Genomic DNA, 27,427 nt, shown 5'->3' with positions numbered 1-27,427 from the left:
TGTGTAAATACAGTTGAATACAAAACAAAGGTTATTTGTAGTTTGTTTCTCGACTTCGTACAATATTAATAATAATAGTAATAATAAAAAGCTAACATTTCGCTGAATGCTAATTCTTTTAATTTGAAAGTGATATCCGGTGTTATCCTTTCCACCTTGACAGTCGTAGTCGAGGTCTGGACTTAGTATCTCACTTAGCTTCTGTAGCAAGTTGCCGCTGATCGCTGGTGCCAACGCCCGGCGAAATAGACAGCTAACGTTAGCTAGTGGAGGGACTTTGGTACGTAACGAAAACAATTACCCGACCGATGTCGAATATGCATAGAAGTTCGGATATGGTTCCCATACTTCGATTTGTAAGCCGGGACTGAGATACAGCAAGCATCTAGCCTTCATTTACAAGCTAATGTTAGCTAAGCTAGCTAACTAGCTTAGTATTGTCAGTTGATAGCTAGCCCTTCGTTAGCTTAGTTTGGTAACCGATAACAAATACGTTCTCACCCTCATTCTGCGTTAATAAGATGGGTAGTGAGATATTGTGTGATTCGTCTATAATCTTATTTAAAAGTGCTACTTAATGAACTGGGGCTGGGGTGGAAATTGTTAATGCAAGTGAGTTAACGTTGTCAATTCTTGACGTTAGCATCCAGACATTTCTGTTGATGGGGTGTGACATTTAACCAGCGCTAGCTAACCTAATGCTGCGGCTACAAAGCCTTTAGCCTTGGACCCCCTAGCTTAATCAAAGCTGTCGTTATATGTCGATAAGTGGGGACACTGAGATAAGTTAATGGATTCAGGGCTAATGTAACAACAACAACCCAAACTCATTAAACGTCCTAACGAGTCTTTACCTCTCCCCACAGCTAAGTGCATTCCCTGCAGTATCGAAAAAGCTAAGAGATGCAGACTATCAAATGTGTGGTGGTGGGTGATGGAGCCGTGGGAAAAACCTGCCTGTTGATTTCCTACACCACTAACAAATTCCCGTCTGAATACGTACCTACAGTAAGTCAGTGTTGATGTGTTGAGTCCGATGCAAACCGACGGACACCTTTTGGTTAAACGTGTGAAAAGTGCTCATGAACGGACCATAACATGCCATTCGCACCTTGTATCACAGGTTTTTGACAACTATGCTGTAACTGTAATGATTGGGGGTGAACCCTACACCCTTGGATTATTTGATACAGCGGGTAAGATCTTTTTTTTCTACTCGTAGTTTAATCGTTTGGAGATAACCCTAATATGCAGTGTGGTCTCTTTATAGGTCAGGAGGATTATGACAGGTTACGGCCACTAAGCTACCCACAGACAGACGTCTTCTTAGTCTGTTTCTCAGTAGTTTCACCCTCCTCGTTTGAGAATGTTAAAGAAAAGGTGAGTACAACTTGTTTACCAGATGGTTGCTCGCCCACATACGTAATATTTCTGTACACGTGTTTGAAATTAAACTGCTTGCAAAGTAGAGTACAGATAGACTGATTCTAAAGGAAGCGACCACATGCTGTTTAAAACACGGTAGACTTAATTGATTAGCTGTACTTAATGGTTAATCTGCTTCTTGTTGAGACGAGCAGACAAAGTACTGAAGTTAAATCTATATTTGTTTAGACTCTAAATGCAGCACAGTTAAGTATCCTTACTGCTTCTGTCACTACTTTTTTTAACTTGGAAATATTGCCTATTTACGGGTTTGATACCCCATCGAAGACAGCAATGGATCAGTATTGGTGCATCTCTGCCTGGCCCATAGGAATTTTAGTTATCATTTCATGTTGTGGTAGTGTAAAGTTGTGTTTTTCTACTAATGTAAAACTTCGGTTTTTCTTCCATCCTGAAATTTAGAAGCCCTGTCACTCTATCTACCAATAGCCCCTGTCCTCAAACTACAGCCGTCACTGTGTCATTTAATTCATCGTATTTTCATGCTTAACAACCTACATGTAGAATCTCCTGTGAAGAAGTATGTCTTCCTTTTCGAGATGAGTTAGCATGTGTTCTTTCCTTCCCTTTTTTCCCCTCCAGTGGGTTCCTGAAATAACTCACCACTGTCCTAAGACCCCGTTCCTGTTGGTAGGCACTCAGATCGACCTGCGCGATGACCCCTCCACAGTGGAGAAGCTAGCCAAGAACAAACAGAAGCCAATCACCCCTGAGACAGCAGAAAAGTTGGCTCGGGACCTTAAGGCTGTCAAATACGTCGAGTGTTCAGCCCTCACGCAGGTAAGATCTTTGGTTAAACAGCGCCCGAGCATGTGCACGAATGTCGGTGTCCTAGCTGTGGCGGCGTGCGTTGCCTCGTCTCTTGCTAACAGCATTTGGCTAAAAACGTCATCTAACTGTGTGTTGCCTGTCTCTCTCCTTTCTTTTCCTCATTTTGTAGCGGGGACTGAAGAACGTATTTGACGAGGCTATCCTAGCTGCTTTAGAGCCCCCTGAGACTCAGAGAAAGAGAAAGTGCTGTTTGTTCTGATGTCTTTGTGCGTCTAGCTTTGCCTCTCGATTGTCTGCTGCTTACTCATTGTAAAGAGATGTGTGTCACTAGAATAACTACAACGCTCTTTTAATCTTACAAGACTTTGTGCCCATTAACTTTTTCCTCCTGTTCATGCGTGCTTTCTTTTCAACTCGGCCTAATCACAACTATCCATGCTGCCTGATTTAACAATGGTGCCAATCTTTAGCTCTTCTTTTCTGTTGTTTGCAACCTGGGTGTAAGTCTGTGAAACTGGACATGACTGCATTTGTTTGTTATTCAGCATCGATTTTACCTGCGCAGCATTTATGCTGCAATCTTAGACAGTGAAAAACTTTATTTAATTTTTTTTTCTACTGCAGCATCAGAAATTTCCCATGGGCTTTTGTCTTTACTCAGACAACTTGATCACAAAGGAGTCTTGTATAATGTTATTTGAATAAACTTTTGATTGCCCTGCTCCATTTCTACCCAGCCTTCTTTTGCAATTAGTTCCCTGAAGATGATAATATTTAATTGGAGCACAGCCCTGTTTTGAATATTAATATTTTATTTCCACAGAAAGGATTAAAGAATGTGTTTGATGAGGCAATACTGGCGGCCCTGGAGCCTCCTGAACCTAAGAAAAGGCGTAAATGTGTTCTGCTCTAGGTTTCGTCGCAAGCCTTCTCCACACCACTCTCCAAATCTAGGTTAACAGTACTGAAGAGGGTTTGTTGCACAAGCACATTCCAACATGAGTTAAGATATTGTGAAATATTTGCCTTCTGACTGACTTGGCCTGAGCTAAAGACGTACTTAATGTGTTGAGCATGGTGTTTAGATAGAGTGACAGCTGATGCTGTTTGGGGGCGATTTGATGCCAATAGATGGTCGTACGTGACGGGAACACTGAATACTTCAGCTACGTCAACAAGCTGTTGGTGACATCATTAAATGCTGTTTCACTTTGACAACATTTTGTAGAAATGCAATCCCAAAAGAAAACACTATAGGTAATTTGAATAGAGAAACTGTTTGGACGGCCCAGTAAGAGCTGAGAATGTTGGGTTAGTGAACTGCTCCAATTATGTATGAGTCTGTGCTATATCTATTATTTTAATGCAATTTCCTTAAAGTTTATTTGTATCACATGTTCACCACTGTCGCACAACACTGCATTTGGTAACATGGCATTGTCAGAAAATTCTTAAAGACTGATTCGCTTCTTAATGTAAAATGTGCCGTAGTTTACTTTTTTTATATATACATAATTTTACGTTGAAAGTCAACATAGCCTTGGAGCAAATCTAAGAAACATTTGACATAATGACATTTCTAGGCCGTATTTCTGGTTTGCCAAAATCTAACGTCATAAGTCGACGCCTGTCAGAGGAGAGATGTGCAGAAGCCGAATAACAAGTGAGAAATGGATGTTACAAATGTCAATTTAACAAACTATATGCAAGAAGTTGGAGCACAATTTCCAAGACATTTACCTTTTGTGACAAGTGAATTAACAAGAATATGATGTGTGTCTTGAATACTTAAAGGTTTCGGTAGATGAACTCGGGAGAATTCCAGCCCGTAACCACAGGCTAATGAAATGTTTTATAAACTGAACATACTTGTTCTCATAAAACTGAAATCTTATAGTTTGGAAACCCGTGAAGGTCTTAGAGTTACTGGACCGGCTCGATTTACATTGGTCTTTTAGTACAAACGCCTGAATTGTGACGGGCTGGAATTTGATTTGTAAATATAGAATAACTTATTGACTGAAAACAATGTGTGCATTAAAAATAGTGATTTGAAGGAAACAAGGTGACACTGAAATCAGTTTTCTTTGTTTTTTTATTTAATTGGACATTAAAGTTGTATCGATCTTCTGATAAAGCACCACAATAAAACAGTATTATGAATAAACTTAACTTCAAATGCTACATATTGTCTGACTTTATGTTCCATGAAAAAAAAGGTCCAAAAATGTATACATTTTCCACTGAATTGTTTTTTAAATATAAGTCAAACATGTACATATAAGGACAATATTAATAGAAATGACCTTATGGCTGGTTGCTAATAGTGTTGTAGTTTAAATATTTACAAGATCAAAGATACTTTAACAGGGCATTTATTCTGGCCTCGTGGGCACCTGCATAAAAGTTTTGTGGTGTTATTGTGTTACGAGACTACAACGACGTCTCCAAGAGCCGCTGAGCCCCCGCTGTCCACCACAAAGAGAAGGGTTATTGGAAGGATTTAAAAACAGACTCAATGTTGACAACGGATGTGACGAAAAAGGTTCCGTTTTTGAAAATGTTCCGTAGGAAGGAGGTGGTCCGTGTATGTCTGGGTTCTATGGATCCATCGCAGAACATATTTCAACACAGCTGTCAGTGACATGAATTCCAAACCATCGTCCCCAGTGCTGCTTGTCCCTGCCTCCGTGGGTGTAACTGATGAACCTCACTCCTGGCCCGTAGTTCTGGAATCTATGGGTCATCTGACAAACAGATAATAGGAAGTCCTATGATTGTCCTTTTACTTCCTAATGAATGCATCATGCTTTGCACGTACCTGGGTCCAATTGCGACTGTCCCACGTATCGAAGTAAATGGTCTCAGGAGCAAACGTCTTGACGGGCTTCTTTTTTATATTCATTAACTCTACACAGATCTCATATTTACTGCCGCAATCCCGTCGTGGGGCATACCTAATTAAAAAAGAGCATGCGCAGAGAGATCAGGAATTTGCAATTAGGGAAAAAAGTAGAAACACATTTAGTCTTAAATGTGTTTATTGCTGTTAATAGGGATTACGGAATAACAATTAAAGGATCTTTTGTCAATCCTTGCTTGGAAAAAATGACTCATGCAAGTGTATTAGATGCATAAAGATCATATGTATTCAGGCTTTGCAGGTGCCATGATGAGGAGAGGGAGAGTTCTTCATGTGTGTTCTTCTCACCAATCAGAAATTCTGATTTCTGGCTGAAACCGATCCATGAACGATGGGTTGTAACCTTCCTCCTCCAAATCAATCAGCTAAGACTTCATGCACATCCTGCAGAGAACGGACTGAAATGTAATGTCATTTCAATCCAAATGTAACAGAACAGACATCTGCATTCTGGAGCTCTGCTGGTGCGTACTGACCCGTAAGTGGTCACAAAGTTCTTCTGGACCGTCTCATTTGGATGTCGCACCAAGACCTCCTCCACACACCACTTATCATCTTCATCATCCAGTATCTGCCAGTCCATCATTCCATCTATAAAAACAAAGATGGGGGGGAGATCAAACAAATTGCAAACAGATGGAGAGTGAAATCAGTTCTGTGGCTTCTTACGTTCTGCTTTGGGATTCTTTAGAAGATTCCTTCTCTTCTTGCACAAGAAGTAAAACAACCTCCAGTCTTTGGTCATCTTGGAAGGATCACGGGGGCGATATCCCTCTCTTCGACATCGCTCTCTCCACAGAGACTCACTGTCAGCCACTTCTCTCCACTGACGGCACACTGACTGACAAACACCAACCACCTGATCGGGAGGTAGATGCAGGAAGATCTCCTCCAGGATCTTCACAAGAAGAGGCAACAACTGAAAATAACAGACGAGTAGAACTTTGTTGTGGTCTTGCCTGCATGTCTGACTGAATGAAGCAGTTGCTTCGTGTTGGGTAAAATCCAAACACTTACTTGTGGGAGCGAGGTGGATGATCCTGCAGCAGTAGACTCATTATCCAAAGGTTGAACTAGAGGTCTGAGAGGAACCCATGGCTTTAGCTTTCCTCTACAAGCCTGCGATAGACCCGGACTTCAGACGTTCATTTGACAATGCAGCCACAGATGCCGACTCGCTGACAACATGTTAAGTAAGGATACAGCTCATTGTGACAGATATGTTGTTACAGCTTCCCTTTCAGGTCATTTTACATTCCAATCCGATGACGCGCAACTCAACTCTATAGAATCACATTGTCACATAATCACTGTGAGCATTTTTTGGTAAAATAGCTGACATATGCTCCTCTTTCTCTAACCCACCTCCTTCCATCTGTATCCCACCAATTTCACCTCCATTGCCCTAGCTTCCCTCTTTCACCCCGTCTCCTGACCACCTTCCGTTTTGACTCTGTTCCAGCCCATATTCTACAATCTATCGCGCATCACCTTCTACTTTCCTCACCTTTCTCATTAACAATGCTCTGTTATCTGGCTGTTTCCCCAACTCTCTGAAGGACGCAAGAGTTAACCCACTCCTGAAGAAACCCACCCTCAACCCTTCTGAAGAAAACAACTACAGACCGGTATCTCTTCTTCCCTTCCTGTCCAAAACTATTGAACCCCCACCAGTCAGGCTTCAAGGCGGGCCATTCCACAGAGACTGCTCTCCTTGCTGTCTCAGAGCAACTCCACGCTGCTAGAGCCGCCTCTCTCTCCTCCGTCCTCATCCTTCTGGACCTTTCTGCAGCATTTGACACAGTAAACCACCAGATCCATATCTCCGCCCTTCAGGAACTTGGTGTCTCAGACTCCGCTCTCTCCGTTCTCTCATCCTACCTTGATGGCTGCACCTACCGGGTAACGGTTCAACCTACCTGGGTGAAGGGTCTGTGTCGGAACCTTGTTCTCTTACTACTGGAGTTCCTCAGGGCTCCGTCCTGGGTCCCCTCCTCTTCTCAATCTACACCAACTCTCTTGGCTCCGTCATTTGCTCTTACGGTTTTTCCTATCACAGCTATGCCGACGACACCCAACTAATCCCCTCCTTCCCCGACTCGGATACTCAGGTGGCGGCACGGATCTCTGCATGTCTGACTGACATCTCCCAGTGGATGTCCGCTCATCACCTGAAGATCAACCCCGACAAGACCGAACTACTTTTCTTGAAACATTGGAAACATTGGTACTGACGTACCATGCTGTGAATGGATCGGGAGTAGTCTACATCCGGGACATGGTGAAACCCTACATCCCAACCCGCACACTCCGCTCTGCATCTGCATCAAGCTGCTTGTTCCTCCCTCACTGAGAGAAAAGCACTCAACATCAGGACCACAGAGAGCCTCTACATCTTCAAACTCAAGACACACCTCTTTAGACTCTACCTTGCCAAAACACTACAGCACTAATAAATGGTGGCACTTAAATTGTACTTATAATGACACTTTTCTATAACATGTTTTGAAACTGCTTATTTGATGAAAAATGTACATTCTTGTTACTTGTTGTTCTGAGTTTGTATCTCTATGTGGAAATGCACTTATTGTACATCGCTTTGGATAAAAGCGTCAGCTAAATGACATGTCATGTCATTTAATCTATGATTGTCCTTAATTACATACACTGGACTTATTAATTAATGCACCATGCTTTGTGTTTACCCATTTCTCCAGAAACATTGACTCAATTTACAGGATAAACTCTTCCTCAACTCTCTATAAACACAAAACTTTACATATTAAGTCTTCACATGTTGATCTACTGTTAAAACTGTCATGTTTGAACTTTCATGTTCATATTATCATTTTAATTTACAAATTTCAGTAGTCTTCTTCTCATGACAAAATGATGAATCAGTATCAATGATACAATCGAACCAAATAATCCAAAAACATTTTATGAGCTTTAAAAAAACAAACAAAAGTACTCTAAATGGTTCAGAAACAACAGAGAGACGGATTATAATTATTTTATTTTATTCCATCGTGTAGGCAATGATGTTTATGTAACATTCAGTAGATAGACCTTGATCACAAATTACAAGCCGTACAAAACATAAATGAAAGCGTGCTATGCTAACTTGAATCGTCATTTAGGTCTCGATGAGGCTTTGGGGGTGACAGCAACAACAGAGAGACGGATTATAATTATCTAGAAAGTAAAGATGGTGCTTTAATGTATTCAATCATGTAGGAACTGATGTTTCATTCAGTAATCACAAATTACAAGGCAGATACAAAACATAAATGAAAAGTAAACAGGGACTTCATTCAGTGTCGTATCTAAAATAAATTTAATTTGGATTCAATGTGATTTGGAGGATGATGTGACATGTTACTAAAACAACCAAACTCAATGCAGAGATGTGTGAGTAAGACACTTTGGCGAATTTACAATTATTTAACCTGAATTTTCCCATGAAATATTTAGGATTTCTATTTTTTAAACTTTCCCTTTGACCTGTGTGGGGACAAATATGTTGTTTCAGTTCCGCTGTAGAGCACGGCTTTAACTCATGAACCGTGTATCACAGAAGCGTGCTATGCTAACTTGAATCCTCATTTAGGTCTCGATGAGGCTTTGGGGGTGTTATGACAATGACATTTCACAAAGAAACTGATGCACATACAGGAGTCAGAGCCTCTTACACATAGGACAAAAAACTCTCCTTCAACATGTAAAATGACTGCAGATTACAGAAAACCAGGTGCAATTATGAAATAGTTATAAAGTGGCAGGAAGCAGAATGTTTGTGAGTATCTAAGAATCCATCGCTGGATTTATCTCAACACAGCTGTCAGTGACACGAACCCCATACCATCCCTTCCAGAACTGTGTGTCCTTGCCTCCATGGATGAAGTGTATGTACCTCACTCCTGGTCCATAGTCCTGGAATACATGGGTGATCTGAAAAATAGATATCAGGAAGTCTAGGATTGTCCTTTAGTTCAACTTCTTATTAATCTATATCGCAGGCTTTGCACTCACCTGAGTCCAACTCTGATCGTTCCACTGCTCAAAGTAAACTCTCTCAGGAGCAAACGTCTGTATAGGCTTTTTTTTTTCATCCAATAATTCTACACAGATATTGTACTCACAGCCACAATCCCATCGTGGGGCACACCTAATACAAAAACAACATGCACTCTGATCAGGGGTCTGCAATTAGGTTCAACCATTCAACAGCCTCAGTAGAAACTCCCTAAAATTATTTTAATATTAACATAGTTTGTCAATAATTGTTTACTCACAGGCAAACATACAGTTATGGCAATACGTATAATTTTAGTTTTCTCTAATTACACAACTCCAAATTATTTGAAGGGAAGTTGATATTTGGTTGGAGTGTAGACTCCCAGCTTTAGTTCCATGCACAAAAACACCGCGACACAAACCTGCACGCCTGCAACAAGATCATGTGTATTAAAACTTTACACAGGTGCCACCAAGAGGAGAGCGAGAGGGAGAGTTCTGCATGTGTGTTCTTCTCACCAATCAGAAATTCTGATTTCTGGCTGAAATCGATCCATGAACGATGGGTTGTAACCTTCCACCTCCAGCTCAATCAGCTGGGACTTCCTGCACATCCTGCAGAAAACAGAGAGGGTTTATTCTGCTGCTCCATCCAAATGTAGCATAACACACACTGACATCTGCTGTCTGGAGCTCTGCTGGTGAGAACTGACCCGTAAGAAGTCACAAAGTTTTTCTGGACCGTCTCATTCGGATGTGGCACCATGACTCCGGCCACAGACCACCCATCACCTCCATTCTCCAGGATCTTCCAGTCTGTAATTCCATCTATAAAAAGAAAGAGGAGGGGTTGTGAGATCAATTATTTTCAAAGAGCTACTTTGTTTTCGTGCAGGAATAAAACGGGGTGATGGCAAACAGATGGAGAGTGAAATCAGTTCTGTGGCTTCTTACGTTCTGCTTTGGGATTCTTTAGAAGATTTCTTCTCTTCTTGCACAAGAAGTAAAACAACCTCCAGTCTTTGGTCATCTTGGAAGGATCACGGGGGCGATATCCCTCTCTTCGACATCGCTCTCTCCACAGAGACTCACTGTCAGCCACTTCTCTCCACTGACGGCACACTGACTGACAAACACCAACCACCTGATGGGGAGGTAGATGCAGGAAGATCTCCTCCAGGATCTCCAGAGGAACAGGAAACTCCTGGAAACCACAGACAAGCAGATTGTCGTTGACTGAATGAAGCAGTTTCTTCGTGTTGGGGAGAATCTAAACACTTACTTGTGGGAGCGAGGTGGACGGTCCTGCAGCAGAAGACTCATTGTTTCCAGAGGTTGAACCAGAGCTCTGAGACGAACCCATGGCTTTAGCTTCCCTCTACAAGCCTGCGATAGACACGGGGTTTTGGACGTTTATTTGACAATGCAGCAGAAGACGGTCATTGTGGGCCCGGATGACTCACAGAGTTCACGTAACGCGGAAGTGCAGCAGGCGGCAGGCTAAAAGCAGCTCGAATGTTTTCCATGGCTGTAAACTTAACACTACAGATGAACCTGAAAGGACAGCCACTTCTGGTTTTACCGTGTTTTGGGACTCATGTCATACTTCGATTCCAGACCGACATCAGGCTTCCATCCTTAAAGTGGAACAAACGTAGCGCTCGATATTCATACACGTTCACCCGCACGTCTGCTGACGTCCACCCTTTTATCACAGCGCGATATGATTGGTTTAGCAGCGTAGAACTGGGCGGGGCTTGACGGATATCTTTTAAATCTTTCTTATACCAAGACAGGCGGGGGCGCCATGAGCATTCATACTACACTGTAAGTGTAAAAAACTCACATAAGTACCACCATGAACGCGTTCTACATAGAAACTGCGAAAACTTTGCGGCTTAAGAGCGAGTTGTTCATGGAGTTGCAGAGATATCACTTTAGCTTCCGTTTCACTGTCAGCTGATCGGGGTGCGCTCGTTTTACTCTGCGGGGGCGCTCGGCCGTTATCGGATACGCGTATTACGTCAATAAACTTACTCACACAGCTGGAATAGAACAATGCACCCTAAGGAGAAATCTTGCGTAAAACTTACTTACTTCGTCTGCATGGTGTCATGTGGACTTTTCGCTGTCACTGCGATCTCAGGCCTTCCAATTCCTCTGGTCAAACGTCGTCATTCAGGTATTCCCGGGAGAAAATACGGATCTTTTCTTTCAAGAAAAATCCTCATTCTATAGATATTTGTATTGTTTCCAGAAGCATTTGGTGAGTATTCCAGCCCTCTATGCACGATCCTCCTCAGCTCATTCTTATTCCTGAAAAGGCAGGGTTGCTTTTTCTCACAGGGTCTTTTCAGGTGGTTTCAGTTAATCTTTCCCTTTCTTTTGATGGCACAAAAACAAGCGCTGGAAAACTCATTAACCGTTCACCCCGATCAAGGGGGAGGATCCCAGGGAGAAGAACAATGACTCAATTGAACTGATAATCACAATACTTTTCCTGTTCCTGTTATCATTAAGAATTCCCATAGCCCCATGGTACTCCTCCCCTGATGACATTGACAAATCATCCATACATAATGCAATATGATCCCCCAAAACAATTCATTTTACAAGCTTTACAAAAAGAAAAAGTAACAAAAATTCTCCAGCGACGTGAGATTGATTTTAATAATATGGCAAATAAACAAGAGGCGCATTCATGTATTCAATCATGTAGGCACTGCAGTTTGTGTCCAATACAGTTGATGGACCTCAATCACAAATTACAAGCCATTATACCAAAAATAAATGAATACCAACACCTAAGACATAAGATGTAGCCTTCGATTTGGATTTCTCTTTAGATTTTCAAGCAAAAATAAAAAACAAACAAAAAAACTGTCCATGGATCTTGAATTATGATCAATCCAGTCTGTGGTGCTTTCACGCCGCGCTGCATATTTTAACCAATAGAACGGGGGGGAAAAAAAGGTAAATGCATGATCTCTGCGTAACAGGGACTTGGATTCGTATCTAAAACGTGGGTTTTAATCCATCTTCTGACAGCCAGCCGAGCGACGAGTCTTTTCGGGGCAGCCGGGGGAGCTCCTATGTGTCTGCGTCGATCCTGTGAGCTGCACGGTGGAAACAGTTGCACAGAAGTCAGAAATAACGCCGCTGGCGGAACAGCTCAGTGGATTGGAGCGGGCTTCTCTCAGCGCAGGTTAAATATTCGGAGGAGTGTTGCGTCACGCACATCTACAATGAGTAAGGGTTCAAGTCGAGTCCCCCTGCTGTCAGTGAGATCTGAAAGCGGGGCGGGTGAGTCAGTTCAAGATGATCCACCGGATCTTTGAATCGTCACTCGGGTGCTTGCATCACGCAGAGAATGAACGGGGCGAAAACTTTAACCAAATAGGTATCATGGTCAGGCTCTCTGACTGTTGGGTTGAAACAACCAATTCCCGTATTAAAGCTGCATGACCTCGCCTACATTTCCGGAAACAAAACATCTGAATGTTGAACACAGCCAGGTTCATAACAGGTGTGTCTTGTTGTTGATAAATTAGGTGACAAACGGAATTTTGGCATATTAAAAAAATATATAATACATAAATCAGGCTACAAATGAGAAGCCTCTGTAAAAATGGTCATAATATACACAGAACTGGAAAGTTTAGAATATATAAAGTACCAAAAATGTTGAAGACACTAGAGGAAAATGCAAAAAACATTTAGAAATCATCATGAAATGTTGAATAATTACACGGGACTTACATTGCTTTGGTATCCTGAGTGCCTCGGCGTCTCCTGACAGCACTTGGTGCATGACTCCGCGGAACTGATACAGCACCTTCAGGCTCTTCTCCTCCCCGACGCAGGGGTCATAGAAGCCAGGGAGTCCCGACTGTGGAGCAAACACAAGGTCATGCGCGCCAGCAGCAGCAGGCGGAGTCACCAGGCGGCAGGTGGAGATGTTTCACGCACCAGGAAAGTACCCCGCGTGGCGCCATAGACTCGGGTTTGGATAAGGTCTTACCTTTGTTGCCTCGGTGAGGATGAGTTTAGAGTCCTTCACCAGACACTGCAGCGGCACCGTCACATCAATGACCTTTGCCCTCTCGTGTTTTCTGCTGTTGTCGGTCACAAACTTGCCGTACCAGGCGTTGAGGATGATGAGGCCTGGTTTAATGAAGCGGCGTCAGAGACCGTGTGAATCAACTGAAGATGTGACGTGTTGATATGGTATTTTTTTTGCATGCATTTCAAAAGGTTGTGCAACTTGCACATCATTTCAGTCCTGCTTGTCGGAAACTTAAGCCTCATATTTAATAAAAGACCCAATGTCCTTGTGGAGAATTTCATTGCAAGTATATAACAAAAAGCCAATTCATTTTAATTGCAGGCTGCACAAACAATTCCATTACCATTTCACCTAGAGGGCTCCATCGAATAATACAGTGTCTGTCATCACACATTGACACAAACACATCCCGCTATTAACATTACTTTAGGTGCAAAGTCTAGGGGACCTCTGATGATACTAAAATTAAAGCAACCTCTGCAGTGACAGGTGTCACAAGCCAATTATCACTCGCAACGCTCCCCAAGGTGAAAATGACTGCCGAGGACTTTTTGCGAGGGTACTTAACAAAGGCGAAGAAAAAAGACAATTATCACTCATAACAAAAGCAGCAGGGTATTTGAAAAAAAGTCCAGTGATTTCTTCTTTTTAAAAAAAAATTGTTTTAATTGTCAACCTGTTTTAATAGCTCTCCACAAAATCTAACTAGGTGTTGTAAGTTTCCACTCATGGAAAAGGGAAAATATCTAGTCTAGCCTCTTGCAGGGGCACCGCCCTTCAGACCGAACTTCTCAAGAAGATCACTAAAAGTACGCATCATGCTTTAGTAACCGTGGCGACAAGCCTTGTATGACACAAATGAAACAAGGGCGCTGCATCTCACAATCACTAATAACGCATTCAAAAAATGGTCTGAATGTAAAATAGGTAGTTTCACGACCTGCTTAAAAACCTTATTCTTGCGTTGAGCTCCTCCGCATTACACATCTTACCCATTCTCGACTCCTCGGTCTCAATTATCCGGCGCACAGACTCCTGCATGAGCAAAACCTTTAGAGATGGGAAGAAAAGAGGCACACGGAGGGAAAGGAAGGAGACAGACACAAACAACAAGATTACCAATCATATGGATTCTAGTAATGATTCTCACCAACACTTTGCCTTCTCTCCGCCCCTTCTTATCTGCCGTGGGACGTGTAATGTTTTTGGGGACCAGGACCCGCACGTCTCACGTGGCGCCAAACTCCAATCTGCGCGTGGTACCGCGGTGAAATACTCACAGCGGACTCTGCCTCCTGTTTCTTCCTGGCTATATTAGAGGCCGAGCTCTCCTGCTGCTTCTCCAAGTCTCTGGGTGGTTGGAAGATAAATGGAGAAATGAAATGAGCTCATAAAAGCCCACCATAATAATACACGTGGCGCTATTTCCAATAACACTTTTCTTTGCATGAAGGAACTTAAAGTGATGCGGTTCTTACTGTTCCTTCTGGGCCCTCACGTAGGGCCGAATAATGAGCTGCTGGATGGCGAGGTAGAAAACCAGTGGTCCGACTGTGGCATAAAATACAGCACTTGGCAGGAGTTGGTCGGTCAGGTGAATGGGGAAGAAATACGTCTGACTGGCTCGGTTGAGTCTGCGGATACAGAGCTCTCTGGGTTAGGCAGCATAGTGAGAACAGAACCGCTTGTTCCTTACATGTTAGAACAATGGTGTCAAAGAGACAAGGAGGGAGCATCTATATACTCCTGCATTCTGCAAATGTCCCCTGCTGGGAGGGTGGGGGGGGGGCAATGAAGGGTTATCTTTATATATTCATATCCCGGGACAGAGCTGCATCCCCACGGGTCCAATCCTTTGTTTACATGCTCAAAGACCCCGGCACAGCACGCAACTTATAGAAACGTCTCTGGCCTGGCTGCCACCGATGTCACGTCGGAGAATCCTGTGGGCGCCATGGCAACAAGCGCTGCGAGGAGAACCCTGTGGGAACCGGAGCACCGAGGCGCACTCACTTGATCTTGAGAGAAACACCTTGGGGCACTCCCACGCTGACGGTGGCCCCCAGGACACTGTGGCGACTGATCTTCCTCTCGGCACCGTACTCCAGCACGGTGCCAAAGAAACCCGATCTGTGACACAAAGGCAAAGTCACTCTCTCCGCCTGCACTCACTTAAAAGTTTACTTTGAGCAGGCAGTTCTTGCACGAAAAACCCACCAACTATTTACATTGAAATGGTTAAATGAATTGAATTACTTTACAAACAGACACAAAAACAATAAACTAATTATGACCTGCAGCAGAGGTCCGGGAATGGATTTTAAAAGCAGCACTTTTGCGACATACTTTACTGAGCCCTTAATCTTGGTCTGGTCATCATCCTGGAACTTGTACTGGTAGCTCACCATCGCAAACGTGTGGGGAATGCCGAGCTGCGGAGACAGAGAGTCAAACATCGGGGGGGGGCGCAGTCATTCTTTAGCGTCGCCTTGGTCAACATGGGAGGTTAAACCCTTCGGCTGGCGGCTCACCTGCATCGCGAAGGTGAAATGGCTGCTCTTGGTGTCCCTGACGACGCTGGTGTTCATGGACGACTGGATTCCCCAGCGCCACTGTACGTAGCCCATGGTGTTCTTGTCTAGGTGGCGGGCCAGCACCGTGGTGACCCCGGGGCGCACGCCTCGGGACGAGAACTGGAGGCCGCACTGAGCTGTGACGAAGCTGAGGCGAAGAAAAAACGGTTGCGATTAAAAGCACTTCGTTGTTCAGGTTTGAAGTTAAAAAAATAAATAAAAATGGAGCGACGTTGCGTCTCGAGGCATACAATCGAGATGTCACGTTCCGGAAGATTTTCATTCCCAAGAGAGGTCCTTGGGTGTCCCCGGCGCCGATCTCCACCTGTCGGCACACACACACACACAACGGATGCCTCTTGAGATGTCGATGCATTGAACGACAAAGGTGAAAGACGCGAGTGAGGGCGCAGCGTACCTCTCCCCACCCGCTGGCTGAGGTGACTCTTCGCAGGGCCAAGTTAATTGTGCCGCCTCCGTTTCCATTGTGGGTCGACAGGGAGCCCGACAAAACGGCCGTGTCTTTTGTGGTGAGAGGAGCCTGCAGCAGAACACACGGAGCAACGAGTCCTTTGATGAGAATTAGCTGAAACAGTGACAATTTGAACCGCGGCCCGAAACAATATCGGGAGAATGCCACTTAAAACCTCAAGTCAAATATGGAGCAACCCACTACCTCTATGGATTGTGATATGTGCATCCTGTTAATTTCCACATGGGGGACTCCCCCTCCAGCCACATCCTCGTAGTCCTCCTCATACTGGTCAAACAGGTCCGTGGCATCGATACCCACACTAATAGTTCCCTGCGAATAACACGTTTGGGAAAGAGCGCCCGGGTTAATTCATCGTTTATAACGATATAATAATATGCATGATGCTCTATGACTCATTATTATTATTATTATTATTAGCTCGTCACTTTCCCCTGCTCACACCTTTGGGTTGGTCCTTTGCTGAAGCCTCCTCTCCTCTCGCTCTTTCTGAAGACGCTCGTACTCTTCCCGAATCTCTGCAGGGGTTCTTCTTCTCTCCACCACCTGGAGCACAACGAAATGACTTGAAGGGAAAGCAACGACTCCAATGGCTTACGGGTCGCAGATAAGAGTTACAGTACCTAAAATGTCAAGCATAATTAGGAACTATAGAACTATATTGCGCAGATTGAATGGGCGTGATGTCATATAGGAAATAACAGTCAGGTAGATAGAATGCAGGCTTCATACCATGAGCGTGTGGAGAGCAATTTCTAAAAAGCATTATAAGTACAAAGCATAATACCCATGTTAAATACGATGTGCTATGTCACAACCACCGTGTCTTTGACCGGGATGTGTCTAATTCATAACTACACAAACGCGTTAACAATGTTCCATCCCAACTAAACTTGGCTTTAAAGAGCTCTAAAGAGAAGGATGCCCACAAAGCCTAAGCTGTAGATCTTGGTTGAACTGAAAAAAAGCAGTCCATGGAGGTTAATGCAAACACACTACGCGGACCGCAGATAAGACGTTGGTGTGTATTGTTGTGACCGTTTTCAGGGCTTTTATTGGCCAATACAGTCACTCCCAAAGGAACCCACCTCCCATCCATCAACATCGAGCCCCCTCTTGCCGTAGATGTCGTAGATCGCCCGTGCCTGCGGATCCCGAAGCACTAGAAAGACACAGGTGACCACCAGTTTACTTGGGAAGGCCATTACACACAGAGGTCAACATCAGCTTGAAAGGGAAATAATCAGCGCTTCACTAACCTTGGTAGGCTTCGTGCACGAGGTTAAAAAGCTGCTCTGCCTGGCGCTTTAGTTCAGGGTCCCGGTGTTTGTCTGGGTGATACAGCATGCACAGCCGCCTGTACGCCGCCTTCAGCTCCTCCTGTGTTGCCTAAAGCAAAACAATTGACATGGAATTGAAAGTGAAAAGCTCGTAGGGGGGGAACTCGATCAGCAGCCCACAAAACACAGCAGCAGGATGTGGCTCGGGCACAAAAATGTAAAACTACATTTTCTGATCGCCCAAACACGTATTTGATCTTCATGAAGAATCTCTGTTCTAAGGGATATTGTTGTCGGTTACAAACGGCACTGCCCCAATCATCACAGTTCACAACACGCACGCAATCTACACTATTCGCTTTTTAAATCCCCGACAAAGTGCCTTTTCTGGAAAGCCGATGACACAGATTAAGGATATTATGAATTAAAGCATTTTACGCAAACATGCTGCGTATCCTAAACTCGACCCACTTGAAAATAAGCAGATATATGAAGTGTTAAACCGTAGCATACTGGGTCCCTGTGGCACTAGTTATTTCTTGGTTGTAAAACTCCAATTGCATTGATAACACAATGTACTTAAAGTAGTCTTCTTCTCACACACACACAGCCACGTCAAGACCGATCCCCACACATCGGAAAACATGTTTATATTGAGACCTGGTTCGGTGTGAATGTCACGCGATGAAGGGAGTCGCGGCTTTAGCTCGCTCATAGTTAGCGTTACTCACTCCAATATATACGAATCAAACTAGAGAATAAAACAAACTGCACACTTTGTTATCATCGCCGAAAACCAGATCACCGCCCAAATGCGCGGCTTTCGATCCGACTTCACCAACTGACAACGAAGTCCCAAACAACCTGTCCTGGTAAAAGTTTCGAGCCCGGGAGTCCCCGCACAGAAAGCAATGTCGAGGGTCACCGCTAGCTAGCTAGCTAGCTAACACAGCTACATGTGATTGATCGGGGGGGGGGGACGCGTTGAATATCAACAGGGCGGGAAGTCCCCGGGACAAACCGCCACAAGCGCCCCCCGCACGGACATCAATTCAGTGTACCTCTCTCCTGACATTGAGCAGGGAATAATAGTCATCGTTCAGGATCTCATCATCGTCCAGGGCAGACGCCATGTTTACAAACCGGTCATCTCTTCTTTGCGTCGTTTTACGCGGCTTCGGAGGCCGCCGCGCGCTCGCTGTCGCCCCCTCGTGGTTGGGATGAATAACGGGGGAACGTTGAGAGCTTATTGGCTTGTGCGTGCCTTTTCATTTCCGAGTTTAACGTGCACGTTTATATTAGGGATAGTGTAGATATGCTAAACCTAGGCGATCTGTCTCTGAAGTAAAACAAAATAAAAAATAGAGTGACTTCCCTATGACCTACTGTCAAAAAGTGCATGCTATTAAATTAATTTTAATCCAGTGTTTTGGTGAAAGATTGAAGTACAAGTTGAAAATGTGGTCTTACATGTTCGATTCAACACAATTCACGTTGCAATAAGGTAGCCTAAATATGCCTTACTCTAAAAGGATAATATCTGCATCCTATCCACTTGGGAACAATTCGGGCAAGGGGCGAGGAAATTGCTTCACTGCATTAGGTCTTTCATTAGTTCGTTATTACTCTCTCTGCAATAACAACAAACCGTTGACTGTATAAGATGCGGGCAAGCAGCGGGCGGTCGAGGAGCTGTCCTTTCAGCACCACCCCTCAAACTTACCACCATCTTCTTATAGATGAAGGTTGCCCTTAAGTGGTGTAGTAGTATGTCTGTTAAACCCAACAATCTGTAATTAGATCGCTTGCAGTCATTTAACGCATAGTCATGCCGTTGTGCAGCCTATGATGGCCCGACTGCGCCACAAGGGTACAAGCTGAGAACCTCGACCGCACGGAATTTCAGTAACTGTGTCAGCAGCTGGTCCACGGATCTGTGCATCACATTGACCCCCGCAGGATACCAGATAGAAATGTTCAGATGGACTCCGCCGGCAGCCCCTAATAGTTGGATCCACATCTCCAAGGGACTCCGCGGCTTTATAGCATCGCGGTGCCGCTGTCTGAGATCAGTTAGACACGTCCGAAGGGAACGAGCAGGCTTTTAAATGTTAACTGACGTACGGACAGTTGGTTGATAGACCGGGCACTACTGTTTTATATGTCTGCAGTGTTTGCGTGTTTGACTTTAAGGGCTCCCTCCAGTCAACGTTTGGTTTATAATTAAAGATAGGAAAATAAAAAGGCAAGCACAAATGAACGCTGTTATGGAAGGTCCTATCGATCTAATGTGACTCATTTAGTTTTCCTGGTGAAACCTCAACTATGATTTTACATCACTGGACTTATGTCAATGAAAACTCGAAAAACAAAATCCTAATGAAGTCTATTAAAACCGTGATTTAGTTTAATATCAACGCACCAACCGAGTTTGTTGTCCCCCAGCGAAGATGAGGAAACTTCCTTGTCAAAGTCAAACATCTAATATTCACCATCTCATTAGTTTAAATCAAGGACACATCGCGTAGCCTCACCCACTCTGCCTTCATCTTTCTCTGTAATATAATAACGCGTCACCAGCTTTTAACAAAAGCGTCATGCATGATCTGAGGGAGAAAAAAAAGAACAACAACAACAACGCAAAAAAAGAAAGAAAGATAACAACATAACTCCCCCCCTCCCCACTCCCCCCTCCCCCGTGTCAAGGTGAGGGGAGATGTGCGCTCTCCATCCCGCAGCCTCTCCGTCAGTCACCGCCTCGCAGCCAATAGTAAGTTCGCCTCGGTCGGACCGACTCGCCGCTCGCTCCTCCGGTCCCTCCTCGTGCACGCGCGTGGTACCCACGGTCGTGAGGAGGAGGAGGATGTTGCGCGTGAAGGGGAAATGGCTGCCGAAAACAAGCCGGAAGGTAAGAGAAAAATATAATGGGATTAATTTACTAGTACGACCGCTGTGGGATTTTTTATTTCTTTTTTGTTCGCGCAAACAGTCGCAACTCCGCGCGGAGATGACACCCGCGTGAGGACAAGCGCGGGGACATTTTTTTCCTGGAGGGGGGGTATTGGGGGGTTGGTGGTGGTGGTGGTGGTGCTCGGAAAGAAAAAAAAAACGGCTCCGCTGTTTTGCCTTCCGAAACGTGGAGAGGCATCACCTAGCCGGCTAATATTAGCTCGCGCTGTAGCCAGCTACTATTCCCACCCGCAGCCCGCGTCCTTAAAAAAGCACGCCACCGGGCACCGACGGTCTCCGGCGGTCATATCGGCGGCGGGATCCCCGCTCAGAGGACGGAAAGGAAGCGAGTTGTTAGCAACGAGGCTAAGTTAATGACAACATGTCGTTGGCGTCGACTAACTTCTTCCCGTATTACCCGGCTGCACAAGAAGCGGCTCGGTTGTGTAAGTTCATCCGTCAACGCGGCTCTTCTCCTCTCGCAGCCGGTATTCGCGGCGTTGTGTTTTTGTGTGTGTGTGTGTGTGTGTGTGTGTGTGTGTGTGTCTTTCGCGAGCGTTGCAATAGTGATTTAAACATCTGTTTTTATTTAAAAAGCATTGGTCTTGTTTTTCGGTTTGATTCGGTGTTTCCTGGCTGCTGCGCTCGCGCTCTCTCTGGCATTCAGGCGATCAGTGCCTCGCGAGTGAGAAGTCGATGCAATTCTTTTTTATTCATTCTTTTTTTATTTTATTTTTTCAAATCAGCGGATGTTGTGTGTGTGTTTTTTTTTCTTTCTTCTTCTTCTTTCCCAAAATGCCAATTATAGCCTACTACTTGGCCTATATTCGTGTGTTCGAGAGACGGGTGTCTAAACGTCTAAATCCGCTTCGCGGTGCCCCCTCGCACTTGAGATGAAATGCCATCACACGAGAGGAAACAGGGAGGATGGAGAGTAGGATTTCCGGCAGCCTGCTCATTACACTACTTTACAAATCGGGTAAAATGAGGACTCCCCCCCCCCCCTTCTCCCCCCTTCAGCTTATTTCATACGGCTCACTTACTTAAAAATGAAATGCACTAGACTTACTTATTTCCTCTCAAGTGGGCGATTTTATTGCAAAACATATGCATGAGAGATCTGTTCTCATTCAGAGAGGCCCATGGACTTTTTGGGTGAGTAATCAAGCAACTCATTTGAAAATTTAGCAAAGATGCACTAAATCCAATCCTACCGCTGAAACCAGCCAGGGATGAGTTGCGTTACTCACCAGAGCCGGCAGTCTCAGATGATGAAAACATAAGGCAACTTCTAAATGTCATTTATAGAATTTCTTGAAAAATACATAGGATTCTTAATCTCGTGCGCATGACTCAAATGTTGTCATTTTTATTCTATTGTGGCGTTCAATGATGTCAAACTTTCAAATCTTTAACTTGAACTTATTTGATTTGCAGCAGTGACAGAGTTGAATACAATCATAGGTCATTAATACAGTGTGTTCTTTTTTTAAAATGCCTAAACTTGTGGTGTTCTTTCATATGCATTGATTTGTGCGGCACCTCCGGGCGGCACACAAGAGTCGTCAAAGACTTTAAAACGTGGCTGGGTAATTTAAATTGGAAAAGAAGAAGGGGAAGTAGGAGATAGTAGGTGCATCTGTTTTTTTGAGCTGTTCCCAACACATTGTTAGACTAGAGCTGCGTCACAGTAGTTTTTCCGTCACTATCCTCAAACAGGAATTCTTTTTGATGTAGAATCACTTTAATGTCTCAAATGAGAGTAAACAAATTGCTACTGTCCATGTGAGGGGGAGAAGATAAAAGAGTTGCTTGGATGTCAGTGTGCCAGCCGCCAAGCCAGAGCCCAGCAGGGGGTGCTATCGAGCTGCAAAAACAACACACGCGCCACATGAGGGATCTGTGTGTGACTATGACAAAAAAATACAAAAAAATAAATAAAGACATCTGGTTATGATAGTAATGACTTCGCCGTGGCGCGCAGTCCCGATGTGTTCATCTACGTAGCTGAATCCAGCAAAAGCTCTGGCTGACAAACCCTGACTTGGAAGTCCCATTGCAGAGAGCAGGTTAAGTTATTTCCAGTGTTCCCGTGAGGCTGGTCAGTGGAAGAGAGAAAAAAAGGAGGAGGAGGAAGAGGCGCAAGGACGAGCACGGAGAGAAAGGAGAGAGCGAGAGAGAAGCCGTCGCGTCCCCCCCGGGCCCTTCTGAGCTTTCACGTGGGTCCTGGAGCTCCGTCTTCCGGTTCCCGAGCTGTTCGGGCCCTCAGTGGAGATGCGCATCGGACCATCGGATGTGTTGGACCCCGTCCCTGGATGTCGGGTGTCCTTGTGGCGTGCCCGTTTGGCAGCTCTCACGGCGGCCCCCCCGTAACAAGCGAGGGCTACAAAAAAAAAAAACCAGGGGCCACGGCCCGGCCTCCCTCGGTAATGTGATGTTTACATCCCAGGGGGGGGGGGTGTATCTCTCCAGACTTGACTGAGTGTCAGGGCCCTTTGGGGGTGTTATTTCCACCCTCTTGACACTCTTAAAAAGCGGGCTTTAAGTACAAGGCCCGGAGGGCACCGGGGGAATCAGGCTGGATGCGTCTTAGCGCCGACACGCCGCTCAGGATGACGCCACAGACGGCGGTTTGAGTAATCCGCCACAGTGGGTAATCATACACACGCGTGGCTTTCCAAGAGACACGTTTTGAGAAATAAACTTAGCAGATTTTTATATATTTTTTTAGAGAAGACAAGCTACAAAACAAGCAGCGTGTTCAGGTGTTGGGATCGCTCATAAAAAAGGAAACACTGATAAAGTGAAATGTTGATTTCTTTTCTTTTTTTTAAACCTAGAATAGATCAAATCAAGGCCAGTGACAGGATGCTTTATAGGATGCTAGATGAAACTAAACTAATTCTCAGATGGAACGTTTGTCACAGCAGCAACAGGTTGCTTTCTAAAATAGTGAATGAATAGTAGTATTTCTCTTTGTCTTTTGAGCGGGGCGCCGTTTAAAAAGGTTTCCAGATGTGATCATTGGGATCGAGGGTCATCAAGTAAGCACGCAGTCAGCCATTAACTTACAAAAGTGCTTGTGCATGAATATTTCTCCTCCGTTTCTGTAAAGCAGGATGAGCTCAACCTCCTCGCGATTTTTTTGTATCGAATCAGGCGTTTTTTTCTTCTCTCGCTTTAAATGGAATCGGTGAGCTGTGTCCGCTCCGTGGTCGCCTCTCACCTGGATTGTATCGATTCATCCAGTTTACCACTGAGACAACGGGGAGTGTTATTGACCTTTATCAAACCGGGCCACAACCCCAGTACCTTCCATTCTTCTTATAAAACATACAGAAGTATTCAGGCGACGGAGAACATCACTGTTTCACATGACTCACCATGAAATTACTTATTGCTATGAATGGTATCAGCTTGTGTGTTTTAAATGTGTTTCAATATCCTGTCTAGCTTCTGTTCCTTTTGCCACCACAGGCCGGGAGAATGCTTCTTTTACTCGATTTTCTCTACTTTTCTCTTTGCCTCCTGAAGGACTGAAGAAAGTTCGTAATCCGGATCGAATGTACAGATCAGCAGTGTGTTATGCTGGCCACGGTCCACCTAAGAGTATCAGTGATGACACAGAGACCAACAGTAAGAGTCAGTTATTAATACTGCATTGCTGCTCCGAGAGGCCACTATCCGGCCGATCTATTATTCATCCATTGATTCATTTATTTACTTCTTGATTTCATCCGTCCCCATTGCCCCCCCCCCTATCCTCCTTCTTCTATCCCCCTCCGACACAACACCTCCTCCGGCTGCTCTGTTGATTGAAGTGTCTGCTTTACGGGATCACGCTGTCAATAGCTGAAGTGTTGTCGTTAACTAAGAGTGATTGTTTCAGGTTGAGGCCGGGGGATCAGGACCCGAGCGGACCCTCGGAGGGAAAGCTTACACGTTGAGCCATCAATAATGGCCCCCGTACTTGCCTTTTTTTTCTTAAACCTACGTCTGATGGGGGGAGGGGGGGCAATCTGCCCAAGTTAACCGCTCGTGTTCAAAATCTTTTCCCGGCCTCCGTGGGGATGGCTTTCGGCGCGCTTACAAGCCTGTGTACACGTTGCGCCATTTTCTGTCGTAACCAAACCAAACAATCAGTCGCATACAGACAAAAGTCATTTTCTCCTTCGATCCTCCTGAGAAAATGTGCCTTTAATTTTTAGCCTCTGCCGTTTGGAAGAAGCCGTCCTCTGTGAAGCAGATAGTTTCTCAGCAGAAAGGAACCCCCATCACGGCTAATGAATACTCCAAGTCTCCTCGCTGCTGGAAGACGAGATCCAGACTGGGTAATTAAGTGGGCTCGTGTATTGTCATTTCTAAATAGAGAGTCTGAAATCCCCCACAAACCCCTTGTTAGACTCCTCACTCCAGTTGTGTCCCTGGGAGAGCTCGTCTGCACCAAATCCCTTTCCGTTTATTTATTTGCTTTTTTTTTCGAGAGAGAGAGATTTAATGGTGTAGAGTAGTTGTGTGTGTGGGGGGGGGGGCGTAGACTGTAACAGGGGCATTGTTGACAGACTTTCTGCTGTACCCCCTCATGTGTGACAGCTGTGACTGACAATAGGGTTTGTGCCGGTCTCGCGTTATTGCGTGGTGTTACAGTATCCTGTGCCCATGTCAGACACCCTGGTTTAATGGTTTAATGCGTTCAGCTTGAGGGTGGGTGTTTGCCCCCCACGCCTCACCTGGACACTCGGTAGAAGAATACGGCAGCCGAGAGCGCCAGGCAAACCGCTGATCTGAGTAATCGTGGGAGCAGTTATGATACAGAATGGAGGGCTTTGTTTTTTGTGCATGTCTAAGCGGGAGGGAGATAGAGGGAGGGAGGGAGGGAGACCTCACCTCTGCACTCCTTGAGATGGGATTTTTATGGATGGGTGAGCATGGTGAGGCCTGAGAACACATAAAGAGTCATTTTCAGTTTGTTGCAGGCAGTTAACCGTGTGTGCATGTTTGTTGAACTTCCAGTAATAGACCCGGGCTCTTTTTGTCTTTTTTTTCTTCTTCAGCTGTTCGCCTCTTTGACAGTCTTCCCTTATTATGCTTTTATTACACCGTGCCGTTATAACCTCTTGGAGCCGTAGCGCACCTGGGGTATGGCCACTTAGAGAATTTAAATGATGTAATTGGGGAGAATTCATTCTGGCGCCCTGCACTTGTTGCATATGTGGTGTGGCCATCTAAATGAGATAAGTTGTCTAGCTGGATTTAGTGAAATAGGAATATATTCTTGGCCTTCAGGCGTATTTTCGAACACCTTTTATGTCTTTCAAACAGCTGTTATGTGTGTCCGCGTGTGTGTGGGGGGCATCTCTTTGTTGCAGTGTTGTTGTAACATAGCAACGCTATAGTTGAGTTCAGGATGACTTTGCTGGTGGGCGGTTGGTAATCTCACCGTATGTAAGAGCCTTATCGAACAGGCCGGAGGGCAAACGATGGAGATAATTGGCTCCCTAGTCCCTAACGCTGACATGGGGCCCATTTTTAGTCTACCTCCACCTCTCCGTGTCCCCATCAAGAGCCATCGGGTTGTTGGGAGAGCCGCTCCTGGACCGATATTACAGCCAGGGAAATCTTGACTGGCCCCCAAATTGGAGTCGGAGAGAAGCTGAAGCTCAGAAACAAGTAGAAGGCTTCAGACTTTGGTCTAATCAAGTGTTCTCTTCACCAGATTCCAAGTAGCGCTCGTAGATGTAGTTTAAAGAGGACGACGTGGTAATTCGAGCTCTGTGCGAGATGTTTTGGCAGTGCCTCCTGACATTTCAAACCTCTTGAAATGGAGGGACTTTGTGTAAACTAAACATTTGTAAACTAGGATCTTTACCCGAAGGAATGAAGTACACCAACCGATGAAAGTGCAAGAGGTTAATCCCTTTTCTTTTTTCTTTCCACATGTTAAAAACTAGAAGTTAATTACATATTAATGGTTCTTCTTAATGATTTACGTTAACTCAAACATTCTAAATGAGCCTGGGAGTCGTGACGTCTCGCTGCGAGTGATTAGTGACCGAATCCCAGGAAAAAGTGTCTTAATCGGAAGGCTGCCGGGGTAATATCCCATTACTGTAAATGCCATTGCAATAGCCTCCTGCAGGTAAACCCCCCCCCGCCCCCACCGCCCCAACCCCCCTCCCTTCCCTCTCCTCATTCTTCCTTCACGCCTCACAACCCCATTGATCGCCTTTAATTGACAGCTTGTCATCAGTGGACCCCTCTACCCCGGCCGCCCGGGTTCATCTCTGCTTCACATTCGACCGCATTCTTTTCCTTTAGGTCTTTTTTCATTGTAACTGCTCTTCACCATGTTAACCTGTCACTGCACCTTTGTCTTTTGGTTCCGAGCTTTAAGTCCAAAGGGCCGCTGTGACAAATTGCCTCGTATAGATGTGGTTAATACTTAATGCACGTCGCATCCCCCCCCCCCCCACACACACACACACGCAAGAAGTGGATTGCATGAATTTAGACACTCATCTCTCGTGGGCATGTCCATGCATCTCTCTGACCGCATGATGTAGAGTTCTGTCAAAATACCTTTTGCTGGTGATGCAAGTACTGAACAATGTTTTTAAATAAGTGATGTTGTACTTTTTCTGTGACTGCATAACTGTGGGAGTGGTATTGTGTCAATGCTTTAGAGGGATTAAGAGATCAAAATATCCGCTCTTCAAAAGTAAGCTCCCGGAACCGACATCATTGTTGGTGTAACAGGAGGCGCTGCGTCACCAGTTGAATCTATGGGTCCTTATTTCATCTTTAAAGGAAAAAAAAAAAACTTCCCTTCAGATAAAATATCGTCACCATTTTGAGCAAATTAGGCAATTAGTTCGAGATGTGTCGGGATTCTGATGGATTACTTCCTAT

At 44.8% G+C, this 27,427-nt stretch overlaps 5 protein-coding genes across 17 annotated transcripts in view; 2 read left to right on the top strand and 3 right to left on the bottom strand.

The window, feature by feature from the left end:
- Positions 1-137: 137 nt before the first annotated feature.
- On the top strand, positions 138-4,401 carry LOC119221854 (cell division control protein 42 homolog). 2 transcript variants are annotated; one of them, XM_037477990.2, is made up of 6 exons: positions 138-280; positions 867-1,008; positions 1,124-1,196; positions 1,271-1,380; positions 2,029-2,226; positions 3,041-4,401. In XM_037477990.2, exons 2-6 carry the CDS (start codon positions 904-906, stop codon positions 3,128-3,130), a joined length of 576 nt encoding a protein of 191 aa, XP_037333887.1. In that variant the 5' UTR covers positions 138-280; positions 867-903; the 3' UTR covers positions 3,131-4,401. The 2 variants fall into 2 exon arrangements, with proteins under 2 accessions (XP_037333887.1, XP_037333886.1); XM_037477989.2 differs by having other exon boundaries at positions 2,387-4,401.
- Positions 4,295-6,541, bottom strand: LOC119221852 (F-box only protein 6-like). Its single transcript, XM_062565829.1, is given in 6 exon segments — positions 4,295-4,964; positions 5,039-5,174; positions 5,429-5,524; positions 5,617-5,731; positions 5,810-6,059; positions 6,506-6,541. Coding segments are annotated over 6 exon segments (780 nt in total). The 3' UTR covers positions 4,295-4,817.
- Positions 6,542-8,138: 1,597 nt separating this feature from the next.
- Positions 8,139-11,680, bottom strand: LOC119221853 (F-box only protein 6-like). 3 transcript variants are annotated; one of them, XM_062566132.1, is made up of 7 exons: positions 11,251-11,680; positions 10,440-10,543; positions 10,112-10,361; positions 9,871-9,985; positions 9,677-9,772; positions 9,173-9,308; positions 8,139-9,091 (listed from the first exon to the last, which is right to left on the bottom strand). In XM_062566132.1, the coding sequence occupies exons 2-7, from the start codon at positions 10,518-10,520 to the stop codon at positions 8,945-8,947; spliced, it is 825 nt and encodes a 274-aa protein (XP_062422116.1). In that variant the 5' UTR covers positions 10,521-10,543; positions 11,251-11,680; the 3' UTR covers positions 8,139-8,944. The 3 variants fall into 3 exon arrangements, with proteins under 3 accessions (XP_062422116.1, XP_062422115.1, XP_062422114.1); XM_062566131.1 differs by having other exon boundaries at positions 11,255-11,679; XM_062566130.1 differs by lacking the exon at positions 11,251-11,680 and adding an exon at positions 10,740-10,883.
- A 138-nt stretch (positions 11,681-11,818) lies between these two features.
- dnajc11a (DnaJ (Hsp40) homolog, subfamily C, member 11a) lies at positions 11,819-18,749 on the bottom strand. Its single transcript, XM_037477985.2, has 16 exons — positions 18,631-18,749; positions 17,549-17,678; positions 17,378-17,451; positions 16,734-16,835; positions 16,473-16,601; positions 16,215-16,337; positions 16,048-16,121; positions 15,755-15,944; positions 15,570-15,655; positions 15,237-15,353; positions 14,702-14,857; positions 14,504-14,573; positions 14,216-14,273; positions 13,179-13,321; positions 12,917-13,046; positions 11,819-12,273 (listed from the first exon to the last, which is right to left on the bottom strand). Exons 1-16 carry the CDS (start codon positions 18,700-18,702, stop codon positions 12,248-12,250), a joined length of 1,680 nt encoding a protein of 559 aa, XP_037333882.2. The 5' UTR covers positions 18,703-18,749; the 3' UTR covers positions 11,819-12,247.
- A 1,519-nt stretch (positions 18,750-20,268) lies between these two features.
- camta1a (calmodulin binding transcription activator 1a) overlaps positions 20,269-27,427 on the top strand; it is a 230,355-nt gene continuing 223,196 nt past the window's right edge. For 6 of the 10 annotated variants that reach the window (XM_062566100.1, XM_062566105.1, XM_062566091.1 and 3 more), the window contains exons 1-2: positions 20,270-20,477; positions 24,053-24,154. In XM_062566100.1, coding sequence (XP_062422084.1) covers positions 20,453-20,477; positions 24,053-24,154 — 127 coding nt within the window. In that variant the 5' untranslated portion in view covers positions 20,270-20,452. Of the gene's footprint in view, positions 20,478-20,616; positions 20,965-24,052; positions 24,155-27,427 lie in introns of those variants that run through there. The other 4 variants (XM_062566082.1, XM_062566079.1, XM_062566097.1 and 1 more) reach the window with 3 other exon arrangements.

This window comes from Pungitius pungitius, chromosome 1 (genome assembly GCF_949316345.1).
Source record: "Pungitius pungitius chromosome 1, fPunPun2.1, whole genome shotgun sequence".
Classification (NCBI taxonomy): domain Eukaryota; kingdom Metazoa; phylum Chordata; class Actinopteri; order Perciformes; family Gasterosteidae; genus Pungitius; species Pungitius pungitius.
Note: the sequence above shows the minus strand (reverse complement) of the source record. Positions and strands in the feature narration are given on the sequence as shown.

Coding starts and splice junctions, on each gene's coding strand:
- LOC119221854 (XM_037477990.2), top strand. CDS start 904: ATGCAGACTATCAAATGTGTGGTGGTGGGTGATGGAGCCGTGGGAAAA. Junction 1,381..2,028: donor TTGAGAATGTTAAAGAAAAG/GTGAGTACAACT, acceptor TTTCCCCTCCAG/TGGGTTCCTGAAATAACTCA. Junction 2,227..3,040: donor AGTGTTCAGCCCTCACGCAG/GTAAGATCTTTG, acceptor TTATTTCCACAG/AAAGGATTAAAGAATGTGTT.
- LOC119221853 (XM_062566132.1), bottom strand. CDS start 10,520: ATGGGTTCGTCTCAGAGCTCTGGTTCAACCTCTGGAAACAATGAGTCT. Junction 9,773..9,870: donor AACTTTGTGACTTCTTACGG/GTCAGTTCTCAC, acceptor TGTTTTCTGCAG/GATGTGCAGGAAGTCCCAGC. Junction 9,309..9,676: donor GAAATCAGAATTTCTGATTG/GTGAGAAGAACA, acceptor TTTTTGTATTAG/GTGTGCCCCACGATGGGATT.
- dnajc11a (XM_037477985.2), bottom strand. CDS start 18,702: ATGGCGTCTGCCCTGGACGATGATGAGATCCTGAACGATGACTATTAT. Junction 16,602..16,733: donor AGCAAAGGACCAACCCAAAG/GTGTGAGCAGGG, acceptor TGTTATTCGCAG/GGAACTATTAGTGTGGGTAT. Junction 16,338..16,472: donor ACATATCACAATCCATAGAG/GTAGTGGGTTGC, acceptor GTTCTGCTGCAG/GCTCCTCTCACCACAAAAGA.